The sequence below is a fragment of the Drosophila ananassae genome, chromosome 2L (genome assembly GCF_017639315.1).
Source record: "Drosophila ananassae strain 14024-0371.13 chromosome 2L, ASM1763931v2, whole genome shotgun sequence".
Lineage (NCBI taxonomy): Eukaryota > Metazoa > Arthropoda > Insecta > Diptera > Drosophilidae > Drosophila > Drosophila ananassae.
In genome coordinates, this window is record NC_057927.1 from 1,922,753 (window position 1) to 1,933,603 (window position 10,851).

Sequence of the window (10,851 nt, forward strand, 5' to 3'; positions counted from 1 at the left end):
CCATTAGCAACATTATACTTTTTTTAAAACCAAATTCTTAAAGTGTATTTTCCGATGGTTTTGCGATCAAATGGTGTGGATTTTATATGCCGCTGATACCCTCTGTCTGCCTTGTTGCATAGACAACAAGAAAAGCAGCAGCAGCGGCAACAAAATGGTCTGGAAATAAAGGCAGTCCGACGGGCTAGGAATCTCTGGCCAGGAAGTGGCGCTACCGCTGCCCAGGACCACCCCAACCACTCATCGCCCCCCGCCCGTTTTGGCCGCTGTCAGTGGCAGCGCCTGCTTCGCGGCTTAGCTGAGACTTTGCGCCCACGCTCCACGTGTTTATGACTTTGAATTGCAACTTCATCCGCCGTGTGGGCCGCCGTAGCTCGTGTTGTTGTTGCTGTAGCTTTTGGTGTTGCTATTCCTGTTGGTATTGTTCTTGCTGCTGTTGCTGCTGCCGTGTGCCGTTTGCTGTCGGGTGCAATGATGGCGGCGCATAGCGCGCATTGTGACGCGAAATGGCGTCGAGTTGAATAATCCAACATGGCGTTTTGTTGCTGCCGCCACCGTTGTACTGGTGCGCTAGTATTTGTGTTTGTGTGCACTGTGTTGTCTGTTTCCGGCAGCCGGATAAAAAACTTGGCGTTAAAGTGTTAATATTTTGAGTTTTGAGAGCGGAGTGGCAGGACATGCAAATGCTGTACAACAGTGCCTGAAAACGAGGCTCCAGAAAGGATCAGTTCAGTTCAGTTCGGGTCGGCTAGGGTCAGGCGAATGGGTGGAAGGGGAGGCGACAGCTTCGACGCTGTTTCCCCTCGACGCTGACACTTGTTCAATTCAAATAGCACGCCAGTGTCCCGACATTGATGTCCTGGCACGGCATTCCGCCGCATTCCGGCACTTTTCCGCTTTTCGGGCCTAGTTTCGAACCAAAATATGGCGGTATGGCATGGTTTTGTATGGTATGGCGTGCCGGGGCGAGCCGCATTTATGTTATCTTTAATTTTTCACAACGAAATTGGCCGTGGGAGTGCAGTTCCAATTGCCAGACAACAAGCATATTTATTTATATTGCCCCGCCGCTCGACCCCAATGGAAACTGACAAGACAGGACGACAGCCGAGCCACTTCAGACTTCGGTCCCAGGACGAACCGAGCTGAATGAGTTTTTTACGTTCTGCGAAGGAATAAAGATCGCAATGGTGTAATGGAAGGCCCAGTAATTGCCATGGGCTCGAAAAAAGTTAATGGGCCCAACACATTAAAGTATTTATAATTTAAAAATCATCTGCAGCTTATATAATTTCGTCTTCTTTATAAAGCTAAAGCTCAGTCATTCTCCAACAATCTGCATAAAAAAACATACAACTAATGCGGAAAATGCAGGGGAGGGATAATTTGAGTCACCGCGAAAGGTGTATCATTGCCACTATTCATCCGATTCTTGAGCGGAATACCTTAAACGAATTGTTGATCTATTCTCTACCAATTTACATCAAAGCCTCAGAACGAAATATTTTTTGAATTTTTCTTCAAATTTTCTGGTGGATCCCCTTCAAAAGTGGCCCCCAGTGACAGCTATAGTTTGGTTTGTAGATCGATTTGTAGATCGAAAAATTTTGAAAAAAAGCATGGGAACACAATAAAAATTGTCATATGTTTTGACTTAATATGTATGTTTTGGTGTTAACATAATATCATTCCTATCATAAGTTTTTGCTCATTTGGAAGTTATTAAAGTCAATCTAGTCACTGGCAAATTGATTGTCTGGTTAATGTTTCGGCCAATGGGTTTGTGAGCAACAAGACACACGGATGAGCGCACACCAATGATGGTTTAGAAAATTAATCAAGCGAGCAATTCAAATCGTGGAGCATTTGGACATTCACCGCCAATTAGATGCTCCACGGGGACTGGTCTCTTAGCTATCAAATGGGTTAAATAGTGAACTGAATTCGACAAATAACGCATTTAACAGGCATCCAATTAAATATGATTTATTCGGACAGTTTCTTTTTCGTTGATCTCCGATTGGACGGTGTAATTTTCAGTTTTTACTCAAAAATTAATTATCAGCAGGCGGCATCTTGTTGTTGATTTTGCCAGCCGGACGGGAGACAGCTCGGTCATGTCACATTAAGCATACGCACTGTGTGCTCTGCGCATAACTGCCGGCCAGCCAAGCAATCAACCGAACTGCCACTTCCCCACCTGGTCCCCTTTGGTGAAGCTACACTATGGCATCAGGCTCTCAACCACTGAGCAACCAAGCCACCGAAACGCCCAACAGCCCAACGGGCAACCGACAAACCAATTCCCGAGTCCAGGCAAACAACTTCAACGACTGGGAAAGCGAAAAATGCGCGAATTGTCAGGCTGGCGTTTAAAACCAGTTCGCATCAATTTAAGCTGACATATGCTTAACTTAACTTGCGGTGGTTTTTCAACTTGGCCCACCGAGTTGCAGCAGGTTGCTGGTTGCCCGGCTGCCCGGTTGCAGGTTCCGGGCTGCAGGTAGTCACATTTCCCCGGTAAAGTCTGCTGTCTGGAGTGCTTTGCACATTGACAGCGTTAATTAACTTTTAATTTAATTTCGCGCAAATGAGTTTTTACTGTCAGCGCGCGTTGCTTTATTTAAGCTGACAAAAAACGTAATTTGCAATGCAAGAGTTTTGGACAACAGTGCGATTAAATGGTAAGAGGGTAATGCATTATAATGAAGGGGGGCTTGGCGATCGAGGGGGCATGCTTTTAAGCGCGGTTTTCAAATGTGGCTGCCATGTCGTCAGCCAGTGTCAATTTATGTATGCCGCCAAAGTGAAAATCCAAACTGAAAGATTTATGCTGGGGACGCACATACATACCATGCCTCCATGCCCCATGCCTCATGCCCCATAGTCCATACTCCATATCCCATTCTTTTCAACATGCTAGCCATACATACATATATTATTTATATTTTTTCGCCGGCCGAATGTGATTTATATGAAAAATCTCAGCAACAAGCGTTCTCGGCATTTGGCTCCATGTGCGTGTGAAATATTTTGCAGCGTTTGAGCTTTTTAAATTCAATTTCCAGGAGGAGGAAGCCAGAGCCACAGCTCAGTCAGAAACAGAGTCAGAGCCACATGCGGATTCAGTTTCAGATGCATAGCGAGATTCAGATGCCGATGGCAATGTCGCTATCGATGGCGATGGCGAAGTGATGTCGAGGCCAGCCGTTGCATAAATAAGCGCTTTAGACCACTGTGCATTCAATGCTGGCTAAAAGGGGGCCCGGGAGTAAGGATATTGGGGAATGACTGCCACGGGGCCAGAAGGCCGCACAGAAGGTGTGTGTTTTATTAATTGCCAGCGCCAATGCCGCAGCCGCCGCAGCAGCCGCCATGAAGAGAAATATGCGAGCAATGCACGCATGCGGTTCCTTTAGTTTCCCCTCCTTTGCCACATCATTCCGTAGCCCTCTCTATCCTGGTTTCTCATCCTCCTCTCCAGCTCACCACTTCCGAGTGGCCAGTGGCACGTTATATCGTTAATGAAAACTGATTCTAGTGTCATTAACGTGCGAGCTTTTCAGACTGTAGCACTGGCAACACGTTCAAGTGCAACGAGGCCCAGTATCTTCCTGCCTCGTGCATCCTTCGGGCTATGTCCATGCCACGCCCCTCCTTCTCCTTCCCTCCCCTCCCCCATACTCTGACCATCATGCCCCGACACTCTCTGCCTGCTGACGCCATTCGCCACCGGGCATGACGAGTCATTTAAACTGATGCGTCGCCGAGTGAGCGAGCAAATGATTGCGTCCTGCCACTATCCAGCGCCACTTCCTCCGTTTCCACCAGCTCCCACTTTCCATAGCCAATCTCAGTATTGTCCTTCTCGTTACTGAACCCGCTGACGACTTAATGACAGTCATACAAAATACGACAACGGTGCGAAAATTTCAAGGCTTGTCAGCCGCGATGCAACGTTGCTCCTGATGATTACCTTTTAATGTAAATATAAAAAATGAAAGAAGACCATAAACCAATCAGTAGACAACGAATTAAAAATTCTCTTTAAAAATTAATCATTTAATTTAGAAACTTTTCTGTAGCAATAAAGGGGGATATTATTTACTTTATTCATACTGTTTTTTTAAATGCAAGATTTATACATCTAAGATATATTTTATAATATTTTTCATATTTTGAATCCAATAATTTCTTAAGATATATTATCCCTACAAAATTTTTAGTGCCCTTTCTGTTAAAATTATAAACCTGAAATTTAAATAATTGTTTTTACTCGATGCGTCAGACTTGATTGGCAAGTGCAGGTCAACTGACTGACTGACTTGAGTCGGTCACGCCCCGAGTGCTAAAGGGTATAATCAAAAACAACAATGCCAACAACAAAGCGTCCGACAACAAGCTGGCAACAACAAAGGCAGCCAACAAAACCAAAGCGACAGCATCGTGGCCCAGAGGGGAATCGCGGGATCTGGACAGAGCTCCGTTGCCGTGGCATGGCATGTGTAAATGACGCTTAAAATTGAAAAATTAAATGAGAAATTATTATGTGGGGCAGCGGCGAGAGGCGAGGAGCGAGATCTGAAGCTTAGGCAGCCACCAAGGGGCGGGGCCGGGGGCAGGAGACAGAGGGACCCCATTCCGGTGGGACATGTGCGTTAATGTGCGAGTGTCAGACGGCAGAGTGTCATTAAATTAATTTGTCAAATATGTATAAAATAATAAATTACCTTTTTGTCAGTTACTCGTTTATTAATTTGTACATGGCAACAACTTTTCGGCGTTGGCAAAAAGGACGATGACAAAAAACAAATATAAAGCTCCAAACCAGGACGAGGCAGTGTCCAGAAGTCAACTAGCATAAAAAATTATGATGTGTAAAAAAATAAACACACGATAGTTCTGAAGGGAGGAGGACATGGGGCTGGGGCTGGGGCTGGGACTGGGACTGGGACTGGGCATCCCACGGCCGTGACAACAACTGAAAAATGGGAAAAATTGGACAAATTGCCAGTCTGGTGCTCATCGTGTATCGTTTAATAGAAATGCCAACCAACCAACCCACCGACACCGATGCATGTCACATGTTTTCTGGGCATTTTTATTTTCCGACACCGTCCAAAAGTTGAATGATTTATGACTTATTCAATTCGTTGGCCAAAACGAAGTAAACGGCTTTCCGTTCTTCCCGTTAAATTATTTTTTAATGTGTCTATTAAAAAATACAACAGCTGCATCAACAACTGACATTGCAACAACGGCAACAAAGATAGCAACAATTTGCTGTATCGGTGGCAATTGGATCAACTGCAGGAAACATATAGTACAACATGGATGGAATCGGACTTAATACCGACCGACTGACTGGCGTTTTGGTGTTCAGGTCGGGGATTTGGCGCCGGCATTAACATGAAACCAATATAAATGGCATGCCAAATTGTAGTGGATGAACAAATTTGCCGCTTCATATGCGAGTGGCAATAAAAACTTGTAGAGCCGAAGCCAAATTTGATTTGGTGGGGCATTTGTTTTAAATTACCCTGGCGTATAAGTGATGAACAGGGTTTGTGTCTGTGCCAGTGTAACAGCAAATTGAGCAGTCGGCATAAAACAACAAACAAGCTGAAAGGTTCAATCTTGTTTTTCCTTTATTCCTGATTTTCACCTCCACCTCATCGACCAGCGGCTAAAAAAAAGTGGAGCACTGAACTCGCCATAGCCAAGGGATTTCCTCAAAAAAAACCCCGACACAATGATGAGCCATAAAACTATTGCAGTTATTTGGAGTAGATTGCACGGCAAGAGTCCATGGAATAAACGTTTTCGCAATTCAGGCCACAAGCCCCGAATAATACCAACTGATCTACTTCCTACAATAAATATAAGCACTGCGCTTTTCCTGCTTTCGAACAAAGAATTTTTTGATATACATAAACTATTGTTCTTATTACATATCTGAAATAAGTACAACTTTTTATTTTTTTGGAATTTTAAAACGATCATCAATGGCCATGTCCACTTGATAATAATTAAAAACAATAAACGAAAAAATGAAATAAAGCACTATAGTTTGGGATTGAAAACATTGAAGACTTGCATTTTCTTGAAAAATAATTTTCTTACCAAATGGAATAATAAGCCAGTGGATAAACAAAGTCCCAATAGTAGAGAAAACTATTGAAAAACATACCATCCAACGTATTTTTTTCAAAAGTCCGATTAACAGTATAATCCCAGATATAATGAAAGAAACACCGCACACGCAACCCAAAATCAGAATAGAAAATTGCAGCTCCTGATATTTCACGAACCTAATGTGCAGAGCTTCAAAGAATTTAATTGTTTGTTAAATATTACCATTGTGTCTTTAAAAACACTTACGAATGAAAAGACACCCACTGATTATATTCCAGAAAGCCCAGAGGAGACAGGCTCGAAATTTCGTGCAAAAATTGAGGCGCTTTAAGGTGCTTTGTTGCTGACACATATTGCTCCGAAAAATCAATAAGATTTTGTCACTTTGAAGGGCGGAGAAAAGATTTCTACGTAAACAGAGTGAAAAAAACAATTGCCTAAAATCAGACTGAGCTAAAATAGGTGCTGGATATAAATAACATTTGACACGGCCCTTATATTTGATACTTTGATGCATTATCGTCGTATTGGCATTGGTAAAAGTGTCCAAACAATGTCAATCAATTAACGTATTAAACTTTTCCCATTTACCTTGGACGTTGACGCGTGAAAAGTGAACACGATTGGCGGGTCGGTGTCCAAATAAAGTCCAAACGGAACCCTTTCTGCCCGGTTCCATGAGCTGTCCACCAGTTGTTAACTAATCAAATAACTGAAGCGACATGAAAATACCGAAATGTGGCCATGTCAATGGGTTTGGGCCGCCAGCACCACCACCGGCACTAGCAACGCTTACCGTGTCCGAATCCAATGCAAACAAAAGTGCAAATGAGTTCGAGAGTGCGACGCTAAAATGTTTGTCCAAGCCAAAACGTTAATGGTAATGACAGCTTCGAGAATCCGTTGACGGAGTTGGGACACGTTCCGGGATCGGGGTATCCATATGTGTTACATATACATGGGCTAAGCCCCCTGTGCTCTGTGATCTCTGTGCATAGTGCTTTGTGTTTTGTTCCGATTCAGTTTCCATCAGTGGCCATCACTGGACCCAAAAGCCAAAATGCCATTAAAAATTGCCACGTGAAATGTTTCTAAAAGCCATCGAGCCGGTAATGAAAGCTGACAGCCGTGTCCTTATTCTCTGCTGCGGGGTTACCTAACTAAATTAAAATATTTACGAGTATATCTGCATGTATCCCAATTATACGCGACCCGAAATATGATAGCTAGATGGCCAGGGCCAAAGCTGAAGAGAAACCAAACCAAACCGAAACCGCACCAAGAAGACAACCGGGCTAAATCCCATAATTAAGCGTGTATGCATGTCCTGTTAGTCCTTCTCACCCTCGTCCTCGCCCTGGCCCTTTTTGCGTGCTTGTGATGTATTAATTTAGAGAGAGCCACCACCAGCTTCCATCTAAAATCCCCTCTGCCCCCACAACCCCAAACAAAAACAACTACACCACATGGTCGACAATGGGAACCGGCAACCGGCAACGGCCACAATTACACCTACAGGATAGCTTGTATCAGGACAATGGTGGGACCCTGGCATAGGATGGGTTTTTTGGGAGCAACAGCAAAACTATTTCACAGCTAAAAATGCTGTTATGCGTTTATATTAACACGGATGTGCTCGCACACATACTCACCCACACTCTCTCACGTCAGGATACAAAACTATAGTACATATAAAGTGAGTCCTGGAAACAAGGACACGTAGAAAGGTAGCCAGCATACATTAGCAGGCACGTAGGATGCAAACTAACAGTACCATTGGAGCAGAAATTGTATCAGCGATACGAATCATATGCGGCAACGGCAGCGCCAAAGACCCAGACCATGCCTAGGCCACGACCATGCTCCCACTCCGCCCTCACAGGACATCCCACAGCGTTCCAATCCGCCAAAGAGCACCCTTCCGTGCAATGCGACATGGTCGAGCACAGGCAGTGGTGAGGTTTCCGCGGAAGGTGATTCACCAAAAATAGGAAACTCACATCTGTGCTGGCAAACAATATATTTCACTCAATAATCCATAATTAAAAACTTGAATCAAGTAAAAGCAGCATTTTCTGGTAATACATGGTTTCAACATTATTAAACTTTCATCTTGATTAGTTGGTTTTATTTTGGAAAGGTGTATATGATATTATCGCATTTTTTGCAACCCCTTCTTTTTAATTTTTTTAATCAAGAGTAAAGATATATATATATACAAAAGTATAGTGTAGTAAGCTCCTGATAATCCAAAACCTTTAATAATACCCTCGCTAGCACGTTTTGTCACACGCTAAACATTTGGCAAGTATAGACAATACGGCCCAAGTTAGGAACGCACGGATCGGGGATCCGGAATCGGGAATGGCGAATGAATCCTGTAAAGGAGGTCCGGGTGGAGATGTATCCTTTGTGCCAGCATGGAGTGCCGGCAAAAGTTAGTTACGAGTGCGAACAATGATATTACGTAAAATATTTTGAAACTGCTGCCGTTGTCGACCTGCTCTCAGTCTCGCCGTTTTTGGGGTCTTATGTGTGTGAAGGGGTGTGTGGGTGGATGAGTATGTAAGTGTGGGCGTGGCTCGTAGCCCGTGGAGGGGTGGAGTTTTGCGGCCATGTGGCATGTGACAGCAAAGCGTTGGTGACTCCGGCTCCACCTTTACCGTAATTGTGTCGCACATGACCCCCGTTGTCGCTGACGGTGGCCCGGCACCCTTTTCCCGGAATGAGTGGGGCTGAGTGCAATAACCACAATTTCAGATTGAGATGGAGCCATGCAAAAGGTAGCCAGAACCAGAACCAGGGCCAGAGTCAGAGCCAGCGCCAGAACTTAGAACCTCCAGAACCTCCAACCCCTTGCCTAAGCGTAAGCTCATTACGTTTTGGCTTTGTTTTGGACTAATTAAATTTGAATGATTATTTTCACTTAAAAACTTTTTGCCCCACTCGTTGGGTATGGTGCTGCTGCTTCTGCTCCTGCTGTTTTGTTTTTGTTTGGCGCCAGGTTTTGTTTAAATGTCGACGGCATTGCTGGGGTTGGCCAGACTCTCGAGTAAGACATAAACAATGTGGCTGGCACCCTGGCTAAAAAGCCGGAGTTCCCACTTCGCAGATCCACCCCCCAACAGTCCACAGCCCAAAAGCCCACATCCCACACAAAATGCCAAAGTGTCGCACGGGTGTCACACAAAATATTAGAAATGATACTTAACCACAGAATTGCAGAGCTTTCTTCTTCCTTTTGGAATGGGCGTTAGGATGAGCCGGGAGGGTTTGGATGCGAAGGGTAACCGGGGGTTAATTGTTTGCCATCCAGCTCCCTTTTTCGCATCCGAAATGCCAAACTGTGAAATTAGCAACAGCGGCAAATGGCAAATGGCAACCGGAAACGTGCCGCAAGCCGGATATAAGCAACGTTGGCTGCATCAACATCAATCTGAAATGAGAGTGAGAAGACCCCGCAGATCGAGGGTCGGTGGGGTGTGTATACCGCCCCACACCACACCACACCACACCAATCGACAAAATCTTTTTCAATTATAAACAAAAATGATTCGGTGACCGAACTGAAATACATTTCATGATTCTATTAGCAAGCCAATAGATGAATTCGCGTATTTAAAACTTAATGCAATCGAGTCCAATCAGATTTGCTTTTTGCCTTCTCATTTGCTGAAATACATTTATAAATAGCCCGCAGGATAAAAGATATTAATGGATTTTATGCCGGTTGGACACCAATAATTTCTATGTATGTATACATAAGTATTTGTGTATAATTGCAAAGCGAAATTGAAATAAAAGAAATTAATAATAAGAAGGATAAAGCCGCCGACAAACGATGCATAAATAAACGAAACCGTCCGCTCACGTTTTCCATCTCCGGACAACCCGCCAGATTACGGAAGTGAAGGGCGTGGCTGAAAATCAATACCAACAACAAAGCAATATTCACTCAAACCACTACAAACAACAACAACAACAACAACAACTGCAACTACAAAAGGCAACTTGATTGTGGTGCACAAAAATTTAATTGTGTTCAATTGAAATGAAATGAAATTTGCGTGCAATTGTGGATATTGTTCCATGCTATGGAATTCAGATGTCCGCAATATTCATTTAGATTTAGTCCAAGTGGTTGGCAATATAGAAGGAATTTCTTTTAAAAAGAGTTCTCTAAAAGTGGACCTTAAAAAGGACTCTTACAAGTATCTTCTTTAAAGTTCTTTACAGAAATACTATTTTCTGCACATATATAATGTAATGGATTAGTGATTTTGATCAGTAATAAATACTTCCAACATAGACTTAATATTTAAACTTTTAAAATATATTTTCCATTGATGAATTCCATTGAAATATATTAAGCCTTGAAATATATCGGACTTTCACAGTGATTAATATTTTTTTCTAATAGAGTTTTTACCAATTGCAATCATTTTGGATCAGCAGTTTTATCTTTCAACAATTTTATTCCAATCGACCGGAATGATTTTGTGGTTTTCCCGCCCAGCTGTAAGTCCAACCTTCAGCTATTCAACCATTTTAATATCCGTCAATCTTTTGCCTTTAAAATTTGAACACACGATGCCTGTTGTATTTGTTGCCTTTGCCATTGGCATGTGTCGGCCGTGTTTTTTGGATTTGGGTTTTTTAGGGTAAAGGACGGAATTACCCGCAAGGCTGCAGCCACATCCAACTCGTTACCAAAAA

General features: G+C 43.4%; 2 protein-coding genes across 2 annotated transcripts; both read right to left on the bottom strand.

The window, feature by feature from the left end:
• Positions 1 to 269: 269 nt before the first annotated feature.
• Positions 270 to 871, bottom strand: LOC26514271. The gene is given in 4 exon segments (XM_032449523.1): positions 270 to 379; positions 382 to 712; positions 750 to 844; positions 847 to 871. Coding segments are annotated over 4 exon segments (561 nt in total).
• Positions 872 to 5,920: 5,049 nt separating this feature from the next.
• Positions 5,921 to 6,571, bottom strand: LOC123257234. The gene is made up of 3 exons (XM_044715438.1): positions 6,382 to 6,571; positions 6,124 to 6,324; positions 5,921 to 6,063 (listed from the first exon to the last, which is right to left on the bottom strand). Exons 1-3 carry the CDS (start codon positions 6,485 to 6,487, stop codon positions 5,975 to 5,977), a joined length of 396 nt encoding a protein of 131 aa, XP_044571373.1. The 5' UTR covers positions 6,488 to 6,571; the 3' UTR covers positions 5,921 to 5,974.
• Positions 6,572 to 10,851: the final 4,280 nt, after the last annotated feature.